The sequence below is a fragment of the Schistosoma haematobium genome, chromosome 6 (assembly GCF_000699445.3).
Source record: "Schistosoma haematobium chromosome 6, whole genome shotgun sequence".
Taxonomy (NCBI): Eukaryota; Metazoa; Platyhelminthes; class Trematoda; order Strigeidida; family Schistosomatidae; genus Schistosoma; species Schistosoma haematobium.
Window position 1 is genome coordinate 22,393,913 of NC_067201.1, and position 24,691 is coordinate 22,418,603.

Genomic DNA, 24,691 nt, shown 5'->3' on the forward strand with positions numbered 1-24,691 from the left:
AGTTCACTAGGGCTAGTGCAAATAAATGATTAGGCGACCAAAACGAAACACTTAAAATTATTTTAGACACCAAGATTCCAAGGCAGGGAAATCAAGTGGTTTGTACAAGCTCGTCACAAAGATACTACATGCTGAATAACTTAGTAGTTTTCTACCAGAACACCGTATTTGGTATTGTTAACCTTCGCCAGTTATACAGATTACTATCACCTAAATTTCATAGTTAGTACAGCCCTGACCAGAATGAACATGAAAATCTGCGCAATTATTTATTTTTCAGATTGTTTAGTTACGCTAACGTGATTGATTCTGCTTCTGCTCGACTTGTGCACTTTTAAATTTCTGGCCGTGTGACTAGGCTGTCCCAGGATGCCTTCTTTTACAAACGGTGGGAATGCCGAATCGGATACATTTTTGTTCACTTCCGAGTCTGTTGGTGAAGGACATCCAGGTATTTGATCACTTGATATAATATATTTAGGGGTTAGACAAAGTTTGTGATCAGATAAGTGATGCCATACTTGATGAGTTTCTGCGCCAGGATCCTGAGGCTAAAGTAGCATGTGGTATGTCTCTCCAAATTGTTTATTATTACATTAGAATCCTTCGTAAAAAGTGGACTTATTCTTGTTGGGGGCGAAATCTCGTCGAACGCTGTAGTTGACATACAGAAAACTGTCCGCGATGTTGTGAAGCATATCGGTTACGATGATACTCACAAGGGTTTAGATTATAAGAATTGCAATGTCTTAACAGTAATTGAGCAACAAAGTGCAGATATCGCGAAGGGTGTACATGAAGGAAGAAAAATTGAAGATATTGGTGCTGGAGACCAAGTAATTTTTTTCGTGTTTGACGAGATGTTTATTTATGTATATTTATTTATCTTGAAGTCTTCTAACGCCCAACTTCGACAGGTAAACTGTCCGGCTTACTTTTTTGGAATTTTTCACTTAGGAGTGTACACTGAGGTTTATGCGGTTTGTCAATATAGGCACTCCAGCTTGATCTATTCTCCTTATTGATCGGTGTTGTTAACCTTGTCTACGTCCTCAGCATTTTGACGCTAAGAGAAATCCACCATTGTTAGTGATAATGCACCACTTGCATGTCATTAGCTTCAAAAGCCATTTCAGTTATCCTGTTCTTCCCTTTATGCGTGTTTCAGACATTACGCAACCCAGAAGTGTTAAAAGTCATCTGCCTAGATAGTGCTGATTGTCGTTCGTGTTTTAGTTTTATTTTAATTTCCGATGTTTCATTCGTCTTTTGTCACGCTTCTAGCCGTAATTAGAGTTTTGGCGAGACTATAATTTATGGACGAACCAATGAGATAATAAGTCTTTGATTTCATCACCTATTCATTAGATTAAATAGCGTTTCGGCATTATAGCTGATGTCAGTTCGTGATAAAAACTAAATATAGTTCCTAACCCTAACATGCAGCTGTAAATTTTAATCCTGATTTCTCACTAATTTATAACTCAGTAGGTAAGTGGACATTATTAAGGGCAATGTAACGTCACGCAAAGGTCGTCTATAAACTGCGATCTCGCAAAAATTTCCATTTACTGATTCTGGCACTTCAGTTGATTAATTGTGTGTCTTTACTTTCGAAGAAATAGGCTTTACACAGTTGCTTGGTCGTATAAAGTTTACATCGGTCTCAGCTTTACCCGAGTTACCTTTGCACCACTTTAACATTGTCAATTCTAGAATATTCAAGTTATTACTGATGTTCTCACACTGTGACATCTATCTAAGGAATGTTCAGATATCTAGTTTGCCGTCAATGATAAAATTTAATAAATCTTTGGGCTATCCATATTTGTGATATTCTGGCGATCTTGTAAATACTTGGATTAATACCTGTACTGAGTTAATATACAATATAAACCAAATCCTTATCTTTCACATCACTCGTGTCGGTATAAATAAACTCGAAGAGGTTACTTTATGTTTTTTGACAATAAATACCCATCAGATGTGGAATTCTTATTCAGTAAATCCAAAATTATCCTTAAGCACTTTTGAATGTTAGTCATTTTATTTACTTGCGGGATGATGATCTTCAGATAAAGACATTCCGCAATCAAATAAGACCGTCGGCTGAGTCAAAATAATGGCCAAAAATATATGTAATTACTTTTTAAGAAAACGAGGTTCTTAGTACCGAGAGTTTGTCGAAATTGTTAAATTCGTATCGTTTACATCACGTTCTGGTCATAGACAACCGTTAAAAACCAAGAAGCATCAGTTAGCTGTTCCACCTTAATATGAAGCTCGGAAGCGTGTATCTATGACTTAATGCTTCCTAGTTGTCGGTTGTTGTCTAACTAACAATTTATAATGTGAACTGACAACTTAACGATTTTCACTGTCTTTGCCAATGGTCATCTCACCAGTGAATAACTCGGGGAGCTCGTGCATGACAGCTCTCCTCTCGAAGTAATAGAAGGTGGTCTTAAAAAATAAGCAGCAGCCGTTAAATTAAAGTCCTTGCGTTCAATCCCTTGATCTGTCTTGATTGCGGACTACTGAGGAGTCTTGTATTATGATGAAGCAGCCATCTAGTGTTTCCTGGTTTTCACTGGCCACCGAATTGTGATCTTTGTCCAATCTTAATTGGAAGCAAAATGTGCAATTGTCGTACATTGTTAGATTCAACTTGTAATCTACAAACTACTTTCAGCGTACATTTAAACTTATTGTTTTAGATAATCTTTCTAGTAGGATAATAGCCTTAGGGATACTATATGCTAGCTAGTCAAAGTGTAAAATTTATCAGTAGTCAGCAGGCATTCTGATCGTATTTAAATCAGAACTTTATCGTTTTGTTGTGTTCCCCTATCCAATTGCTTCTGTCAAATTAAATGCCAGTCTTTCTATCTTTCGACGCCTGTTTTAAGTAGATGATATTTTTATTTGTCGTAAGACTTATGTTAGGTATATTACCTCACAAAAAAGGATATTTTTAATACTTCGTACTTGATCTTCATTTATTCTTATAGGGATTAATGTTTGGTTATGCAACTGACGAAACTGAAGAATGTATGCCCTTAACAGTTACCCTATCACACGCTTTAAATAAACGCATAGCCACATGTAGGCGTAATGGTATTTTGCCGTGGGCGGGTCCTGATTCAAAGACTCAAGTAAGTTTCTTTGTTATTCTGCAAAATCAAAGTTCAGTCTTAACATGGTATTCTATATGCCCCGTATATGCTCAGGTTTATCTTCATAATAAAGATTCTCAAACATTTCAGAATATGTTTCCTACTTCACATTGTAAACGGTTAACAACTGTCGTAGTCTGAATCATGTTGGTAAATGCAGACTGTATAGTTGTAGTTTGCGTGACAACTGCGACCATTGGTTAAAGACTTTAGAAAACATGGCTCAAAGTCGTTTATAATACAGCAGATGTATCCACTTTTTATACTCCTTTCTTCCAAGATCACTTTATGTATATCTTTCCTTTCTGACCCTTAAAGCCGTATCAACCCTTAGTCTTCCTATCGTATGTACTACATTACAGTACATTACATTTCTTATGCCGTACATCATGTTAATTTTATCTTACCGTGCTAACCTGGTATAGTAACTTGAGCAAACGCCCATCTTTGCCAGGCTCTACGTTAATGTCTGACTATCATTAATCTCTTATATAAAGGATATTCGGTTATTTCATAAGACATTTGATTTCTAAGCTATGCTTCTAAATATTTCTACTAGCATAGGTGTGTCGTATTTTTCAAATAATTGGTATCTTGTCTGTTTATGTGATAATGTGATGATAATATTAGTAGTTTGAACCTAGTAGAAAATATGGTATTAACGTTTTTACTTTTTATTTTTGTCATTTCATGACAAATATTTCAGTACAAAAGATTACCAACAGTAGTCACTGGAGTAGGTGTTCCACCTGTGTTACAAATCAGATTACCATAATTATAAAAAACGTTCACAGATCTCAGTATTATTGACACAACGTTACCACTAAATATGAGCAATTTTCTGGAGACCAGTAATGACCTTACACTCACCAAACATTGTCAACCTATAAAAGACTAAGTTTTACAAGTAGAACAGATAACTGGTCTCAGTGATGCGTCGCATACTCGTGTTTTACAGCCAGACTAACAGCATAGTTCTATGAATAGCTAAAAATTGATATAAACTGCTCTACCTTTCGTTATTACATAGAATGGGCTCATATATAATACCACCAGTTAGCACACACACAGTTGCAAAGATAAACGAACTTGTCTAGTTTCATTGACTCGCGACATTTCATTAAGTTTATTTACAACACAAATACTGATACAAATGGGTGCCAAAGTAAGTATGCGCCACGTAAATAGGGAAATGGAGTTTTAGAGAAATATGGGAAGAAAGAGTGGGGTGTAATCAAAATAAATAAATGGATAAGGTTATTGAAAAAAAACAGTTTGTGGTTGGAAGGACACTTCAGTCATAAAAATACAGCTAGTAGGAACAATTTCGGTCAAGATATTTCCTCTCACTCCTGTGACGAGTATGAAAAACTACAGCATGGTCCGCATTGGCTCTTGTTTTACACCGATTTTGATAACGTCTCATTCCACCGAGTTGCACTATTCCTAGTACTCCAATTGGCGTGGTCATGATGAACCGATATACCAGTCGTATACAGCTTTCCATCATGTCATAATCTGACCACCCCTCTGCTTTTTCCATTTCGTCTCAGCGTTGGCAAACAACTGATGACGTGGAAACCTCTGGGATGGCATTCGTAACACATGTCCAAGCCCCGAAATCCGGTGTTTCGTGATGGTGACGCTAATTGAGTTGTGGTCACAACCTCCAAACCTCAGTATTACTAACATGGTGTTCCAATTAAATGTCAGCAGTCATTCGAAGACGATGATAGTCAGCAAAAGAGTTCCCGAATGACCTCAACTCGGGAAGGTCAAGTTTCACAAACATAGAGCAAAATAATACTCGCTGATCCGTTGTGAACCTGGTCTTGTACAGCCAGATTAACGTCACAGTCGCACCAAAGGCGTGAGTGCAGGTAATAAGCTCATGCCAGTCTTGTAGAGTACTTTGCATTTCGAAGGTGTAAATCACGTCCCACAATGTTATTTACATTTGTAGAAAGTTGCTCAAATTATTCATCGTTCTCAACTTTCTAGGTCGACTATCGAAAGTGGTCACAATGTTCCTGTTTATTCCGCAAAAATGATTGAAACATCATACACTAGTAGTAGGATCTTGAATCCAATCACTCAGTTACTCTTGAAGTTAAGGATTGAGTAACGTCTTTTTTGTCTAAAAATTCAGCACTATTATAGCAAACAGCGTAAACAACAAAGATACCCAAACCTTGAATTAAATGTACTCACAGTTCAATTCCGTGTAACGGCAGACTTAGAAGGTAACCAGTGAAAAGTTGGAGTAATGTCATTATATGTAGGAAAGCAAATTAATACATATGGAAATACAATTAAGGATAAATAGGGCTAGAGCTTTGCCTTTATAGAAAAATATTATGCTCCATGACATGCAAGTCATAAAAATGGTTCAATTATGACATCAGCTACTGAATTTTAGTAATATTTTATAATGGGGAGTTATGTAGGAAATAAGTAAAGTTACCTACTACAAAAGAAATTCGACATTTATGTTCCTCTGTTATAAACAATATTTTAATTGATTTTGTAAACTTATGTTTAATGTCGAGTTATCTAGTGTGTGGTTTAGTGCTCATTTTTACCAAGTTCCATGATTAGACATTTTGGTATAAGATTATTTACAACTTTCTTTTGTACCAACATGTAACACAGCTCAAAATGTTGGTTGAAAAACACAAATACAATACCGATTCGGGCTTAAAATGAAATTTCCACTTTAATATGCAGCATTTATACTGTTTGAACGGAAAACTGGAAGTTCTGTCTACGACACACATAGGACACTTAGAAACGTTGGGGATAATCTCAGCCATAATCCTCAACAAATAAACTGAAAACACCATTTCAATAAATAAGTGACCACTCAGTCCTGTCTACAAATAAATCGAACAAGTATTTCTGATTTAAAGCACAGAAGAGTACAGATCATATCAAACATGTGTATAATATCTTATTACTCTAATTCTCGGACAACCCAATCAGTGGTTATTCGAAATGAGTCCAGTTTTATCAACTGCTCAACCACTACGGGATTTGAGTCGACAACTGTATCTCTGTGCTAATGTGGTATGGCATCTCAAACTGATGTACGTATGTACGAAGTTCTACGTTGTTACTGACTGGCTGAACTGTTCTGTTGAACGAGAAAATTAAATGAATAATTAAGATAATAGTAGTTCATATTTTCTCTCACTTCATTTTTGCATATTGGTAGGAAAGATGTACAATTTAGACGATTATTATTATTATTATTTTTTATTATTATTATTATTATTATTATAGTCTGACACTTGATTCTTTTATTTACTTTAGGTGACCGTAGAGTATTTAAATGATCATGGAGCTTGTCGACCTTTACGAGTACATACAGTGGTCATTTCTACACAACATGATGAACATGTAACTTTGGAAAAAGTTCGAGCTGATTTAATGGAATATGTTATTAAAGAAGTAATCCCTATAAATCTCTTAGATGAAAAAACTAAATATCATTTAAATCCAGCTGGAAGATTTGTAATTGGTGGTCCTCAAAGTGATGCTGGTTTAACTGGTAAGTTATTTTTTGAAAAGCTTGGGAGATTTTAAATAATTTTATTTAAATCGGCTTTTTCTCTGGGTTATTTCATAATAAAAAGGTATAACACTTTGAGTAGATAGGACAGTTAAACAATCCAGACCATCACCTCCTCGTAACCGCAATAAATATGCACTTTCACAATACACGATGTTATCTTAATACATGTAATTCAAATAGTGTCTATTAACTTACATATAATTGTCGAAGCAACTCTGCGTTTCTCCTTCGTAGTTTAAATTAACATTATTTATTTATTTAAACACATAAACATTGGTACAAGGAGGCACCAAATACATATGCACCGCATAAATTATTCGATTTGTGTGAGGGTTGTGATACTACCCGGGTGCCCAGACCGAAGCAGGTGGTTTTCTTACGGGGCCACACCCCGAGCCTTTGACCTAAAGGTCTAACCCACAAGGTAGTGGAGCATCGTGAGAAGATGCAGTCCCATGGTAGCCGATGACCAACAATTGGTTCATACGTCATTTGTTCCCTCAGGATACTGGAACCCATGTGCACCATTGATTTGGTTTGGGATCCGGTTAGATCGCCGGGCATTCGCTTTTCGTCCTCTCATTTTCGTAAACAACACCCTCGCCACGAGAAGGCAGTGAGTAGGACTTCTCTGATAGTCACTGTGTACAGGTGGCCATGTGAAAGCAATTCTAGAGGGAGAGCTGACTCTCCCCACCCTCGTTCGTACCAGAGCGTTTGGGCGCCATGTTATTAGGTGCAAATATAAACAACGGGATCATCCAAATTATAAATTAACCTAAAATTCATACTGTTCATATTGTTGCTGATCACGCCCCTCTGATATTTTTCTTGATAGTCTCATCTCATCGTCCTGATAGAATGGGATAACTTGAATCACTGCACGTATATGCTAGGTTCTACGCTGCTTATGACAAAATTATAACTGATTTAATCATTGATTTTTGTATTTTCTATTTACATGATTGTTATGACCTTGGATGTCTTGTTTTGCTACCACGCGACCTATCGACCAATCCGGATACGACTTATACGAATCTTCACACTAGACCAACCAATGACGTTCAACCGGTGTGGGCAGTTTAGTGTCCTTATTGGTCCTATGTCCTACGAGCCCTCCCACTTGAGTCCAGAACAAGATACCAGCTTCCGAATCAGAGCAGATCGTTTATTTCAGGCATACTTAGTTTATATATCAATCACACAGACCGCAACGTACCATAAAATAGGAAATAATATTTGTACACAAATAAGCCCAAAAAGTGGCTGTGAATGTGGGAGGCAGTAGTTAATAAACTGAACATAACTTAAGAACCGTAAATCGTACAATAATAAATTATAGGCCAAAATAAAGCTTGTCATAAGAGGGATATAAATATACGTAATGTAATTGTTGAATAATTATACAATAAGAATATTTATAGAATATTAGTCCATTAATAGTCCTCGGGAGTTACCTGTAATTTAATCTCCACTCGGATATAACAATGATAATTCATTGTACACGGTTCGTAACTAGACTACAACATATGAAGATTTTTTCTCATTCCCATTGTTTTTGGTTGATTAATTTTTTCTCAGGCAGAAAAATCATTGTAGACACATATGGAGGCTGGGGTGCACATGGAGGTGGGGCATTTTCTGGGAAAGATTATTCCAAAGTTGATCGATCCGCAGCTTATGCAGCACGTTGGGTGGCTAAATCCCTTGTAAAATCTGGCCTTTGTCGCCGTGTCCTAGTCCAGGTAACTAAATTATGTTATCATGAGTATAGCTTACTTTCTGGAATGTTTTAATAAGTATCCTACAACCCATGTCGTTGTACTCATTTAAGCTATCACTTTTTCCATTGTAGCTTCATATTTTCACAAATATGTTTAGTTAATTATCACTGTAGTGAACTGTTCATCGACTATTCAGACACCAATTTCATTTCTTGATTTCTACCCAGCTTAGATAATTCTATTAGATCGCTTTATTTAAATCTGATGCTTGTACGTTATTTAGGGGTAAGTACTAGGAGTTCTAGGTATTTAAAATGTCTCAGTGGATCGAATATCAAGTTCTTATTCTGTGTAGTGTGCAGTGTAGACAACTAGCAGTTTGGCCTGCCTATTGTCAAGCATTACTGACTAAAATTCTTGTCTCACGAAATTCAATCTTGTCAAATACAGAGTAGTATAACCAGGGGCAGTAAATTTTCAGGTCTTAGATCAATGAATGTCACTAGTGCAGTATGATTGTTTGGTTCCATAAGGAGTCATCCTTTTAATATGAATAGCTATTGGAAACGGCTATTCACCTAGCCTGTCATCAAACTCGTTTCTTTTCCACCGTATTTGTTACCAGTGCAAGTGGTTCAGGCTAACGGAATGTAATTATTACAAGAAGGAACTTTAATGTCCGAACCCTGTATTAAGTTAAACTAAAAACATCACTAATCAAGCCTCAAGGATTCTTTTATCATGAATCTCTACAATATCTCTAAAACCGGCATACAAATTCCATGTGTAGTTATTTAAGTGACCTTACTGAACTACTACACAATACCAAAACGGTTCAATTAGTGAAAAATACATGCCCTCAACGGCGAATTCTTCTAATATAACAATTGTAGGCTTAAGATCGATACTTATAAAAGACTCCATAAGGAAAGTTAAAATAGGAAGGTCAGTAAAAATAGGTATCTTAGATTGAACTATTAAATATCTATAAATAGGAAATTCAGCATTGCTTATGGCTAAAATCAACTCACTGAGGATCATAATGAGTAATAGATAACAAAATTCAATGTATTCGTAAAATGCGCTAGATTAAAAGTCCAGCGGTAAAATCTTTATTATGGTAAAAATACAAAACACTGAAAACATTTAGTTAACATCTAATTGTTCATTATATACACCGATAAACTTTACAGAAGAGATGAACATTAAGTGTACAACTCTTAGTGATGTTAGAATGAATTATCCCTAGCAATGTGATATCTATACGTTAGCCATAAATATAAGTATATTGTTGTTATATCCTAATGAGAAGAAATATTGTATTTGTGATGTTTCGTGACTTAATTTAAGCCACTTCTTCAGAGTAACTAAGTAAACAAACACTAAATTAACACAAGTTTAAGTAGTACAAAGAAAACAATGCAAAATATTTTAGTCAAGGTGAATTTGTGTAGCCCTGTCACTATTAGTTTGTGTGTCACATTGTGGGTATGAAAACTGTACGCATTTGTGATATGAAGTAGTGGTGAGTTGAAGTTTTTCTTTTTTTTGTGTGTGTGTGTAAAAATATGAAAAAAAAATAAAGTTCAATGTGGTTGTCTGGAAAAACAGTCCAGCTTGGTTGAATATTCAAGTGTTCTTTCCGATTGAGGATAGAGGGAATTAGCATTATGTGAAACGCTTTCCTGAATTATTTTGATATTTTTATTACAATTAGGTGATTATTGAAAATAGCATGTCCTGCTGTGTTGTGTGCTACTGATATCGACACATTCAATGCCAGACATAAATCAACTTCATAGTTTCAAATAAATAGAGCAATGGGTAGGAATATTGTATTTCTGATGTTTCGTGACTTATTTAAGCTACTTCTTCAGAGTAAATAAGTAACCAAACATTAAATTAACGCGTTTAAATAGTACAAAGAAAACAATGCAAAATATTTTAGTCAAGGTGAATTTGTGTAGCCCTGTCACTGTATTAGTTTGTGTGTCACATTGTGGGTATGAAAACTGTACGCATTTGTGATATGAAGTAGTGGTGAGTTGAAGTTTTTCTTTTTTGTGTGTGTGTGTGTAAAAATATGAGAAAAAAATAAAGTTCAATGTGGTTGTCTGGAAAAACAGTCCAGCTTGGTTGAATATTCAAGTGTTCTTTCCGATTGAGGATAGAGGGAATTAGCATTATGTGAAACGCTTTCCTGAATTATTTTGATATTTTTATTACAATTAGGTGATTATTGAAAATAGCATGTCCTGCTGTGTTGTGTGCTACTGATATCGACAGATATCAGTAGTATGCATCATCAATCGAAATTGAAATGCCTGGAGGTAGAAGGTTAACAAGTTCACAGAAAAGAGAACGAAAACAAAGAAATCTGAGACGACTGATTGATGTTTTGCAAATGAAGTATTTACTGTATGGTTCTCAGATCGAATACGTTCGACTGTCACAATGGATTGATCACTGTGTGGTGATCAATGTCATGTGTGTCAAGTCCTTATTAGTGCAGATCGAATGCTATCGACCATGTTGCAATGTGGCCACCAGTGTAGGTGAGTCGACGGCGGCCCGGATAGCTCAGTGGTAATGTCCCTGACTGTGAAGCTGGGTGACACGGGATCGAATCCGTCAGGGAGTCTATTAGTATAGATTGCAAGATGTTTTGATATAATCTGATAGGGTACATTGCATATCTGGTGTAAGGTCAAGATCACAAGATTAAGCGTTTCATACACTTCACATAGATGTGTGTGTGTCTCAGAACGCAGAAACATTTAGAATAAAGTTGTTTGATTGGACAGTCAACAAATATCAACTTGAAACATCACACACACACGCACAGAAAAACCAAATACTTCATGAAACATTCTTTTTGATTTTATCAATGTCATCTTCATTATTGTGCAATAGGTTTCTCAAGGTAAACAAAACACAGACTAGTCATACCGTCTAGACATAATTCATTTTTATGCCTAATAATGAACTAAATTTAATAGTTGAATTCATGAGTCAATTGAAGTTAGACCACCATGGAAAATATGGAAGCACTGAACAGTCCTTTTGTCTTATTGTAGGACACCTCAGAAGTGCCCATCTACTTTCATTCCTCATGAGATTGAAACCCAGGATCTGTCGGTTTCGCATACAAGCGCCTAATCACTAGACCACTGAGCCGGCTGGCATTCAACGATGTTAACGTCTAACTTCAGCCAATCCACGAAATTGCGCCACTGTCTATCATCATTGTCTTCAGTGTCTTACTATCCCACAACACACCCGGTTCAACTGCATTGGTCACTGCTTCTCACTAGAACTCCAGGAAATATCTCTTGAAGCCAGTCACTAGTGAGCATATGTTAGTTAGTATCGGAAGGGATTTTCGTGGATATTACAGTAATTTCATTAATTGAGATCGTGAGTCAATTGAAGCTTGACCACCATGAAAAACCTGGAAACACTGAGTCCCATACTAGAGCGAAACAGTCGTCAGATGCTTTCAGGTTTTTAATAGTGACCGAAAATCAATCGATTTATGAACTCAGAGAAATATTTGAAATTCGTTAATAATCTACAATATATTGGGTTTTTTTGGTCACATCAACTAACCATCTCATGATTGGCCTAGATTTATTTATTACTTATTTATTTAAACACATAAACATTGGTACAGGGAGACACCAAATAGATATGAGATTTGTGTGAGGGCTGTGATACTGGTTGGGTGCCCAGATCGAAGCAGGTGGTTTGCTAAGGGGGCCACACCTCGTACTTTTGACATAGAGATCTAATCTATAAGGCAGTGGAGCAGCGTAAGGAGATGCAGTCCTATAGTAGCCGGTGACCAATAATTAGTTCATACGCCATTTGTTTCCTTAGGATACTGAAGCCCATGTACACCATTGGTTTAGAATCGGGGTTTTCCAACTCCCTTAGGTGGATCCTCCGTATCCACCAACCCGGACATTCGCCTTTCGTCCTCTCAATTTCGTAAACAACAATAATGTGGCGAGAAGGCAGTGAGTGAGACTTGCCTGGCGTTGGTGGTATGATCGTGGCCACTTGATAGCATTTAGAGAAGGAGATATGAATTTCCTCACGAGTTAAAACATCTTCCCAATTGTTTTAAACTTATCTCTAAGCTATACTTTCACCATATTATTTCCTAAATAACATTAGTCAACTTGCATATTTTACTGAAATATTCAAGTTAACATTGTCTAATAATAACAAGATCTATTTGAAGAATTACACCATAATGTAAATGTATCACGTGAAGTGAATGTAGTATGGAATTGTTTTTTTCTGAACCTACAAAGTTTATAAATACACAATAAGAATGGAGTTTAATTAAATGAAGAAAAAAAACAACTGATAATATTACATATGATTATGTAGTTATATTCACCATTGATTGTGACTTCATTGTAGTGTTCTAAAGTAAACTGTATTGAGAATGTTTATTGAAGTTTAATACATTCAGTTAGTTAGTGATCAATGTAATACTACTCCTAATAAAGCATATATAGTTCACATCTGCTAGAATCACGTGTCACGTATGCCTGAACACCGATTACCACGACTCGCAATGCTAACTGACTAGTGTTGGAGATGGCTGGAATAAAGTTAGGGGCGGCTAAACCACAACATGGCATCAGTCATTGGAATCACTAAGTTCTGGTCTGAGCCATGTTGGTACATGTAGACTACTCGGTTGGGGTCCGCGTGACTATCGTAACCAATGGTTGCAGACTCTGAGTGCCATGACTCAGGATCGATCTTAATGGTGTAGGTATGGCAACCTGGAACGATGTATATATGTGCCTGGTCGTACGTTGTAGCTGACTGACTAAAGTAGTGGTTAGTGATAACTATATTAAAGATCAATTATTGTCAGTTGTTAAATGAATTCACAAAATTTAGTGTTCAGCCAAATATGAGATGAGTATATAAGATATGTAGGTATTAGATCATAAAATTATCTCACGATAAAGCTGGGTGACACGCGAACGAATCGCCAGGGAGCACCAGTTTCTTTAAGAATACAGATACACCTTGCTGACGAGTGCCAAGTAGCACGAAAATCGGGTGCAGGGTTTCCTGTCGACCTCTTCCAACCACCATCTAATCTTAACATAGTGCACGCACTGTCGAGTCACCTGGACTGGTGGCCACATTGCAACATGGTCGATAGCATTCGATCTGCACTAATAAGGACTTGACACACATGACATTGATCACCACACAGTGATCAATCCATTGTGACAGTCGAACGTATTCGATCTGAGAACCATACAGTAAATACTTCATTTGCAAAACATCAATCAGTCGTCTCAGATTTCTTTGTTTTCGTTCTCTTTTCTGTGAACTTGTTAACCTTCTACCTCCAGGCATTTCAATTTCGATTGATGATGCATACTACTGATATCTGTCGATATCAGTAGCACACAACACAGCAGGACATGCTATTTTCAATAATCACCTAATTGTAATAAAAATATCAAAATAATTCAGGAAAGCGTTTCACATAATGCTAATTCCCTCTATCCTCAATCGGAAAGAACACTTGAATATTCAACCAAGCTGGACTGTTTTTCCAGACAACCACATTGAACTTTATTTTTTTCTCATATTTTTACACACACACACACAAAAAAGAAAAACTTCAACTCACCACTACTTCATATCACAAATGCGTACAGTTTTCATACCCACAATGTGACACACAAACTAATACAGTGACAGGGCTACACAAATTCACCTTGACTAAAATATTTTGCATTGTTTTCTTTGTACTATTTAAACGCGTTAATTTAATGTTTGGTTACTTATTTACTCTGAAGAAGTAGCTTAAATAAGTCACGAAACATCAGAAATACAATATTCCTACCCATTGCTCTATTTATTTGAAACTATGAAGTTGATTTATGTCTTGCAATGAATGTGAGTGCTAATTAAATGATTTTCGGAAAAATAGAACTGGTTCTGTAATATGAACCGAATGTCCGTTTCAGTTGCCAAACGCGACGCTCACAAGATATCGCAGAAAGCCGTTAGGTGATCTAGCTAGTAGGATGGTGGCCATGAAATTCGGAAGCCGCTAAAATGTGTGTAGCAACCCACATATGGAATTAAACAGTTTTATAGCACTCCAGTGTTAGACACATACTGGGTCGTTGTCGTTAGCCGGATCTATGCTGTGTAAGGTCAAGTTGCGCTTAGTCTCGGGATGCACTAACGGCAACAACGACAATAAAAATCTCTGCGGTATTGTAAACCATTATATGGTTCTATTTAAAATCAATGTTTCTTCACAAAATTTTAAAATCATGCATTTAATACATCATCTGCGTATCTTCCTTGGGTTGTCCTTTACATGCTCCATCGTTTTTTCGCTCCTGTTTGTATTCCGATTGCTTTCTGTTTTCCTACCCTTTGTCTTCACTTCAAACTTCTGTTGGTGAGTACTCCAATTCCTGCTACTTATGTCTGTCCACGTAAGTAGTGCACACCACAGAAGTACCAAATATTCAAGTGATAACCTCGAACAGTAGTTGACTATGAGCCAGACTGTCGTAAACAATCCAGTAAATCGAAGCAAACATGGTGTACCTGATATTGTCGGTTCCCAAGCTTCGTTTAGTAATCTGAAAAGTACATATGTTTGTCGATCCATTCAAACATTTATCATATGTTTTGACCTAGTATTATTGTCGTCTCCACTTTCTTCAGCTCTCGTACGCTATCGGGATTGCAGAACCATTGGCTATTAATGTAAACAGTTATGGAACTGGAAAGATTAGCGATAAGAAATTATTGGATATTATTGTGAATAATTTCGATCTACGTCCTGGAGTAATAGTCAAGTAAGTAGTTTTCCATTCACAATCTCTTATTTTTCTTTGTCCCCAAAATAAAATATATGTCGGCTAATTTATTCAATTTTATTTTCAATTATAGAGACTTAGATCTCCGAACACCTCGTTATTTACAAACTGCTGTTTATGGCCACTTTGGTCGACCGGAATTCCCATGGGAACAATGTAAAAAGTTAACATTCTAACTTGTGAAAGATCAAGGCATCCGTTTTTTGTTGAAAACCCAATCGTGAATATATTTATATATATAATAAATTGGAGACACAAATTCTGTTTGTTTACTACTTTACGTAATTTTGCATTTGCTAGTCACATCCTTTTCAATCACCTATTACTACTCCCCCACTCCACTCTTCTACTCTCTAAAGTGTTCTCTCATATTTATATATCGCATCATGGAACTGATTCGTTCATTAGTGTATTTAAAATAATCATTGTCATTCCTTGGTTATGTTGTACGATTTTTTTTTTAAAAAAAAATTAAAATTGTGGTAGTGATTGTTTCGCTGTGGTGCTGGTACTGTGGTCGATTTGCTTTCAAGTGTAGTTTAGTCTATTTTGAGGAAAAAGTAAATAAGCAGTTACATAATGCAATGTGTGTATCTGAAGTGCGAATTCTTTAACGAATGACCAAATTTACAACTTTCTATTGATATTGATAGTCCGACCGTAGCTGCCTCTTTGACATGGTGGTCACACTTGCTTGTCGTCGTAATCCCGTAGAGTTACATTATATTTTACTTAAAACGATCGGCATGTAGTTTTATATCATCTGAAATACTTGACGTCTTACTGTAACCACGGAAGGAGTATATCTTAGGAATTCTTAAATTGTCTATATGGTAACAAGTCACTGCATGATGAGGTTTCTTGAAATCATCTTGAAAGTTACTAAGATCTCAGATGTCTGGTTAAACATTATGTGGATATGACTCAAAATTGCACTGTAAGAAGAATAATAACCATTTCTTACTATCTTTACCGTCCAGTTAATCTATTAAACTTCTTTCCTCATTTCCAGTTCTTTGTTGTCGGCATAGTCTATCCACTTTGTAATCATGCTCGATCTAATATTTCCCTTGTGGATTGTCAGTTTGATTTTTAATGCTTCTGTTTTCACTCCATTTGTGTCTCGCCACCGTTTCTAATCACTTTATCCCCATAAACAAGTTTTCAGTCCGTTTTTATGAATTAGCTCACTCGTATTGTGCATCGTCAAGTGTTAGTCCATTAATTTCACGTACTACTGCCTTGGAGTTATTCAACTTCCAACATTTTCCTCATGAACAACCTTGTTTGCTTCTTAGTCGTCTTAATATCACAAAAAATGCACACGTTTATTGTGTGACATATGTTGCTAGTATTGCTTGTTTATGTGATAGCAGCTTATGTAAGTTTATAGTATTACATTTTCATGTCGAGGGCACATGTCATGTCACCAAATGCCGCAGTACGGCCGAGAGTGGGGAGAGTTAGCTCTCTCTCCAAATGCTCTCAAGTGGCTACGTGCATACAACCACTGATGGGGAAATCCTACTCACTGCCTTCTCGCGTTAGAGGTGTTGTTTACGAAATGCGAATGTCCGGTGCTTTAACTGGGTTGGTGGGTACAAGGGATCCATCAAGGGGAGTTAGAAAACCCTGATTCCAAACCAATGGTGCATATGGGCTTCAGGATCTTGAGGGAACAAATGGTTTATGAACCAATCGTTGGTGACTGGTTACCATGGGACTGCATCTGCTTACCTTGCTTGACTGCGTTTTGGATCAGAGATTTATATTAAAGGCTCGGGATGTGACCTCATAAGAAAACCACCTGCTTCAGTTTGGGCTTCCGAGCAGTATCCCAGCCCTTACATCAATCGAATGATTTATGTGGCGCATATCTATTCGGTGTCTCCTTGTACCAAAGTTTTTGTGTTTAAATAAATAAAGAACCTAAACTGGCTAAATGTCTATAGGTAAACAAACAATAACCAATGGTTTGCAAAATTATTCTTAGCTTCATGTGATGTGATTACAATTATTTTTCCGTTTCTCAATGATTCCGTCATTAATAGCAAGTCATTTAGATTTCAAAATTTCTGGGAGACAATAAGGCATTATTATCTATAAACATTCTGAGTAGTGGCCAGTCTCATGCTTCTCTAGTCTTAAGTGCAAGTCAGGTTTTTAATCTTCGCTTTGCCCGCGTATCTAAATGACTTGGTACTACATGTTTATAACTTCTGTGGATACGTAAGTTGTGCTAACCAAGACAAGAGCCGATGGGTGATAAATAAGTTATTAACAGCAGCAGTCCTATCCTTGTGTTATGACCCTCCAACCTTGATACATGTGACAAGTTAGAGACATACAAAAAATTAGCTATATATTAGAAGTCGTGATCTATGCTACATAAATCAATGTTGGCTGGGTGATTAACGGGATTTTGTCGGGCGGTCGGTTTGTTGAGTTCATAACACACTTCGTAGGATTCTCAAATTAGAACGGAATATCTATCCAGTAACTCCTCGTTTCCGTTAGTTGTCTTACCAAATACAACTTGCTCTGTCAATTATCTTCACGCTAAATTTAATATACAGTTGATTGATTATTGGACAGTATCATGTTTGTTTAGTTCTTTGATGATAATCAAGTCTCAGTGTGATAACAGATTTGAGTGACTCCGCATTGCGTGCACTATACTGAGGTGCTGGTTCTAGGTAGATGGCAGGAAGCACTGTTCCACGTAGCTTTTGTAATATTTGGCACCCGTTAGCAACATGTAATTCAGGAGTGTAATGCTTCTCGACGGATTCAGTCCTGTGTCACCCAGATTCACAGTCAAATACGTTACTACTGAGCTATTCGGATCACACTTTGCTACCTGTAGGAATAGGGACAGTAGTTTCACATACTAGGACAAAACAGCTATTCAGTTGTTCCAGGTTGTCAATGGTTTTCTAACCTATATTGGTTCGTGATCTTAATAATCTATCTTCATTAATACCTGACAACATCGCAGTTAACATAGTCCATAGTTCCTCTTAACTACTGCTGCTATCTATCAAAGGGGACGTAGTTGAAGGATAAATGTAAAAAGATGTGGAGTTGGTAGCTATGTTCTTTTGTTGTTCAAAGCATACGCGAGGATAACACTGTATTTAAGCATACTATTCAATAGTAGTCAATTATAATTGAAAAGAATTACTTCAACTTAAGTTGTCATACCACATCAACAAAACAAGAATAACAAATGAATTGGAATAATCTCAAAAGCAATAATAGTGAGAAAGGCTACACATTGAGAAGACGGAGTGATTATTTATGTATGGTATAGTACTAGAACTCGAGATTTATCATACAATCGTAAATAATGCTTTCCTACTGTTACTAAGTCCTGAGCTACATTATCTAACGACTCTAACTACTGATCGCACGAACCTCAACTAAGAGGTCTTCATTTATTAACATAGCTGAAGCCAACAGGCGATAATTTTATGACCTAATACCTACATATCTTATATACTCATCTCATATTTGGCTGAACACTAAATTTTGTGAATTCATTTAACAACTGACAATAATTGATCTTTAATATAGTTATCACTAACCACTACTTTAGTCAGTCAGCTACAACGTACGACCAGGCACATATATACATCGTTCCAGGTTGCCATACCTACACCATTAAGATCGATCCTGAGTCATGGCACTCAGAGTCTGCAACCATTGGTTACGATAGTCACGCGGACCCCAACCGAGTAGTCTACATGTACCAACATGGCTCAGACCAGAACTTAGTGATTCCAATGACTGATGCCATGTTGTGGTTTAGCCGCCCCTAACTTTATTCCAGCCATCTCCAACACTAGTCAGTTAGCATTGCGAGTCGTGGTAATCGGTGTTCAGGCATACGTGACACGTGATTCTAGCAGATGTGAACTATATATGCTTTATTAGGAGTAGTATTACATTGATCACTAACTAACTGAATGTATTAAACTTCAATAAACATTCTCAATACAGTTTACTTTAGAACACTACAATGAAGTCACAATCAATGGTGAATATAACTACATAATCATATGTAATATTATCAGTTGTTTTTTTTCTTCATTTAATTAAACTCCATTCTTATTGTATATTTATAAACTTTGTAGGTTCAGAAAAAAACAATTCCATACTACATTCACTTCACGTGATACATTTACATTATGGTGTAATTCTTCAAATAGATCTTGTTATTATTAGACAATGTTAACTTGAATATTTCAGTAAAATATGCAAGTTGACTAATGTTATTTAGGAAATAATATGGTAATAGTATAGCTTAGAGATAAGTTTAAAACAATTGGGAAGATGTTTTAACTCGTTCTAAACCCGGTTGAGCCGGTAATTTTATCCCAAAATCCCATTGTACGACCGAGAGTGGAGAAAGTCATATCTCCCTTTCCAAATGCTATGAAGTGGCCACGTTCATGTGGTCACTGTCAGGGAAGTCTCGCTCACTGCCTTTTCGCAGGATTATTATTGATTACGAAATTGAGAGGACGAAAGGCGAATGTCCGGGTTGGTGGATACGGAGGATCCACCTAAGGGAGTTGGAAAACGCCGATTCTAAACCAATGGTGTACATGGGCTTCAGTATCCTAAGGAAACAAATGGCGTATGAACTAATTATTGGTCACCGTCTACCACGGGACTGCATCTCCTTACGCTGCTCCACTGCCTTATAGATTAGATCTCTATGTCAAAAGTACGAGGTGTGGTCTTCTAAGGAAACCATCTGCTTTGGTCTGGGCACCCATGAATTCAACTAATAAATTTAATTCATTATTAGGCATAGAAATGAAATATGTCTAGAGCGTATGAAAACAAGTCTGTGTTTTGTTTACCTTAAGAAACCTATTGCACAATAATGAAAATAACATTGATAAAATCATAAAGAATATTTCATGAAGGATTTGGTTTCTCTGGGTGTGTGTGTGGTGTTTCAAACAACTTCATTCTGAATGTTTTTGGGTTTTGTCACACACACACATTTATGTGAAGTGTATGAAATGCTTAATTGTGTGATCTTGACCTTACGCCAGATATGCAGTGTACCCTATTAGATTATATTATAACATCTTACATTCTATATTAATTGACTTATAATTGAATTAAAGTACATTTGGGTTAAGTTTATCATAACTCTAAATAATTAATCTTGGTTATTATTATCCATAGTGATCTAGATTTAAATAAGTCATGATCTCATCTGTTATAATTGCTATAATATCCACAAAAATACCTTCAGATACTGACCAGCATATGCTCACTAGTAACTAGCTTTAAGAAGTATTTCCTGGAGTTCTAGTGAGAAGCAGTGACCAATGGGGTTCAACCTGGTCTGTTGTAAGATAGTATCTCACTGAAGATAGTAGCGGACGGTGACGCAATTCCTTGGATTAGTTGAAATTAGACGTTAACGCCGTTGGATGCCTGCCGGCTCAGTGATTCAGTATTTGGGTGTTAGCGCGAAACTGATAGATCCTGGGTGGGATCGTGTATGCGCACTGCTGAGGTGTTCTATAATGGGACGAAGCAGCTTTCTATTACTTCCAGGGTTCACTGTATGTGTAATGACATGAGAAAAAAAATGCTGATCCTTCTACCTATTCGTCTGTTGTTATGACAACTGTAGAATGAATCGAAATTTGCTCTCCTTTTCAATAAACCAAGACTGATATGGTGGAATGCAAAAACAGTGAAGATCTATGTTTATTTATGGACTTACCATTGATTCAAAACTGATCAAGATAACATTAAAAAAATACACTTATTTATAAATCTCATTGTAAATGTTTACTCAGTCAATGAATTCGAATGTAATGACGTGATGATGTCACAGGTATTCAGTGTTTGACAACGCTTCTACCAGTAACACCTTCTAATATATTTCGTTCCCACCAAGAGAAATCAAAAGACAGAGTCGAGGAGATCGGAAGAGTATATTTGGCGATGACCAATATATCGGAATTCTCTGATCTAATCTGGCTAGCGATTGCGGTTGATGTTGAGCACGGCGTTACCACACGTGATCTGGTGCAGATGCCTGACCGAGCGCCTTCAGCTAGATGAGTCCACTAAAACATATGGTCAGCATCCAATGTCGAAAACTTAGTGCTATTTATTTTGGGGATTTATTTACCGCTACAGATCACTCCCCCTAGTGGGGCAGTGACGACCCTAAGACGTGGCCAGCCAGAAGTTTAAACCCAACGAGTTTGTCGTTGGTAAACACTCTTCTGATAGCTTACTAAATTTAGCAGCGTCTGGTCGTCTTTCCTTACTATATGGGACGGAGGTACAACATAGTAAAAAAGAAAATGTACAATGAAAATTTCGGATCCTCATAAACGTCATCGTTCTTTTCCAGCCGTCCTGGAAAAGAAAAAGAAAATGTAAGTGCATGTCGAAATACACTCGTATGTGCGTAAAAACACAATGTCGGCGGAAAAAAAATGGAAAATAAACTCATGAACACGTAATAGCGTTAAAAAAAATTGTTTTTTTTGTTTTGTTTTTTTTAAATAGAAATAAAAATATATAAGCATATTAAAATTGTTTTTTTTTAAAAAAAAAATATAAAATTTCGAGAAGTGCCTTACGTGCAATAGTCGTTTAAATGTTCTGGAAATCTCACCCTTCTTCCAGAACGCGTCGTTTTAAGTTTATTTTCGGATACTGTCGAAGTATCATCGTGTGTGTTGGTTGTCGGATGAGGTATTATAAGTGTCGGAGTCGTGTCGTTCGATTGTACCGAAGGAAAATCCACGTAGATAGGATTTCTTTCTAAATACGCTGCTTTTAAGCGATCGATACTGATGCTATCGTTGGTTCCGTTCTTATCGACTATATAGTACTTAGATTCACGTTGAAGAACTTTGAAGGGTCCTTCGTATGCTGATTCGAATGGTCGTCGATGCGAGTATCGACGAACGAAAACGTGTGTACTATATCGTAAGTCAGGTTGAACGAAAACATCAGTTGATTGAGGTCGAGTGGAAGCAGGTTTAACTGAACGCATTGCGTTTGTAAGCCTGTTCGTGTAGGAGGTTAGATCCATGTTCATTGAAGAGGATGAAGGATCCACGAATTCTCCTGGAAGTCGAAGTGTCGTTCCATAAACGAGTTGAGCCGCAGTGTATCCAATGTCAGCTTTCACTGCATTGCGGATACCTAGTAAGACGAGTGGAAGAGCGTCGGTCCATTGTGAAACGTTTGCAGCTGATAGCGAAGCTTTCAGTTGTCGGTGAAAACGTTCTACCAACCCGTTTGCTTGTGGATGGTAGGCGGTCGTTCGGAAGCGAGTGATTCCTAAAAGTGTGGTCAGACGACGGAAAAGATCAGATTCAAACTGACGTCCGCGGTCTGTAGTGATGGTTGAAGGGCAACCGAAGTTTGCTACCCATCGTTCGACGAAGGTGCGGGCCACTGTTTCAGCAGTGATGTCCTTAATAGGTACTGCTTCTGGCCATCGAGTGAAACGGTCAACGCAGGTTAAGAGATAAGAGTATCCATTTGAATCTGGTAAAGGTCCTACCAAATCCAGATGAACATGGTCGAAACCTTAGATTTTTGGCAGCTTACACAGGAGCGTGCCCACTCCCTCACGTCTTTATTCATTCCAGGCCAGCAAAACCTTTCTGCTATAAGCTTGATGGTTGCACGAACACCTGGATGCGAAAGTTTGTGCAATGTGTTGAAGACATTGCGTCGATAATGTTTCGGCACGATTGGGCGATCCCTACCTGTAGATGTGTCACAAAGTAAGGTTTCTTTACCTGTTCCCATCTGTTTGATGCGTAGTTTAAGGGTTGTGGACGATAACTCGTGCTGAAGATCACTGTCTTCTTTTTGAAGCTCGGCGAGTTTAAGAAGGTCGATTCCTTGGAAACTGTTCAAGGAAGTTATACGAGATAAAGCGTCTGCAACTACATTGTTTGCTCCAGAGATGTGTTGAATATCTGAAGTAAACTGCGAAATGTAGTCCAGTTGTCGAGACTCACGGGGAGAGTACTTGTCAGAAGGAGAGCTTAACGAGAAAGTGAGCGGTTTATGGTCCGTGAAAAGAGTGAATTCACGACCTTCGATGTAGTGTTGGAAATGCCGTACAGCACAATACATAGCTAGGAGTTCCCTACCGAATGTGCTGTACCTCGATTCGGTGTCTAGCAACCTTCTAGAGAAAAATGCCAAGGGTTGCCAGGAGTTGTTAACCCATTGTTGTAAGACTCCTCCGATTGCTGAGTCGGATGCGTCTACTGCGATGCTAATGGGTGCTCGGGTGTCCTGATGTGCGAGCATTGTTGCTTTAGCAATCAGTTCCTTAACTGTGGAGAATGCTTTTCGTGCGGTGTCGTCCAAATTAATGGATTTCGCATTTCCACGAAGTTGGTCGGTCAGAGGTTTCATAAGTAATGCGCATTTGGGTATGAAACGTCTATAGAAACTTACCAGGCCGTTGAACGTGCGTAATTGCTTGACGGTGGTCGGTTCTGGGTAATCCAGAATGGCCGCCACTTTGGTCCTAAGAGGTCGAATGCCTTGAGCATCGATAGTGTGTCCCAGAAAGTCTAACGAGTCGGTTCCGAATTGGCATTTCTGAACGTTTACAGTAATGCCATGTTTTTGAAGTCGTTCGAAAACAAGATCCAGATGCTTGAGATGTGTTTCTTTGTCCGGACTTGCGATTAGACAGTCGTCAACATACGCGTGTACGAAGTTGAGACCTCGAAAAACGTCGTCTATGAATCTTTGGAATGTTTGAGCAGCATTCCTTAGACCGAAAGGCATTCGCAAAAATTCATAGAGTCCGAAAGGAGTTATGATAGCTGTTTTCGGTATGTCGTCAGTAGCCATAGGGATTTGGTTATACGCTTTAACCAAGTCGATTTTCGAAAAGACAGTTGTACCTTTCAAGGTAGCCGTCAAATCGTGAATGTGAGGCAACGGGTAACGATCGGGAATGGTTTTCGCGTTCAATCGCCGATAGTCACCAGTTGGACGCCAATCGTTGCTGTCCTTTTTAGGGACCATGTGCAACGGAGATGCATATGGGCTACTTGACGGTCGTATGATTCCTAAGTCCATCATGTGATCGAATTCGTTTTTCGCTAACCTTAGCTTTTCAGGAGCTAGTCGTCGTGCTTTAGAGAATACAGGTGGTCCTGTAGTCGTGATGTGATGTGTAACATTGCTGGTTACACACGGTAATCTCGGTTGCGTTTGTTGTATCCCAGGGTACTTATCGAGTAGTGGTTGATAGAGTGGGTCTATCATATGTTTAACTGTGACTGGGGATACTCT

General features: G+C 37.5%; 1 protein-coding gene across 1 annotated transcript; it reads left to right on the forward strand.

The window, feature by feature from the left end:
• Positions 1–292: 292 nt before the first annotated feature.
• Positions 293–23,690, forward strand: MAT1A (S-adenosylmethionine synthase). Its single transcript, XM_051217145.1, has 8 exons — positions 293–451; positions 489–566; positions 601–836; positions 3,012–3,155; positions 6,489–6,726; positions 8,332–8,495; positions 15,207–15,340; positions 15,435–23,690. Exons 1-8 carry the CDS (start codon positions 370–372, stop codon positions 15,535–15,537), a joined length of 1,179 nt encoding a protein of 392 aa, XP_051065782.1. The 5' UTR covers positions 293–369; the 3' UTR covers positions 15,538–23,690.
• The last annotated feature ends 1,001 nt before the right edge of the window (positions 23,691–24,691 follow it).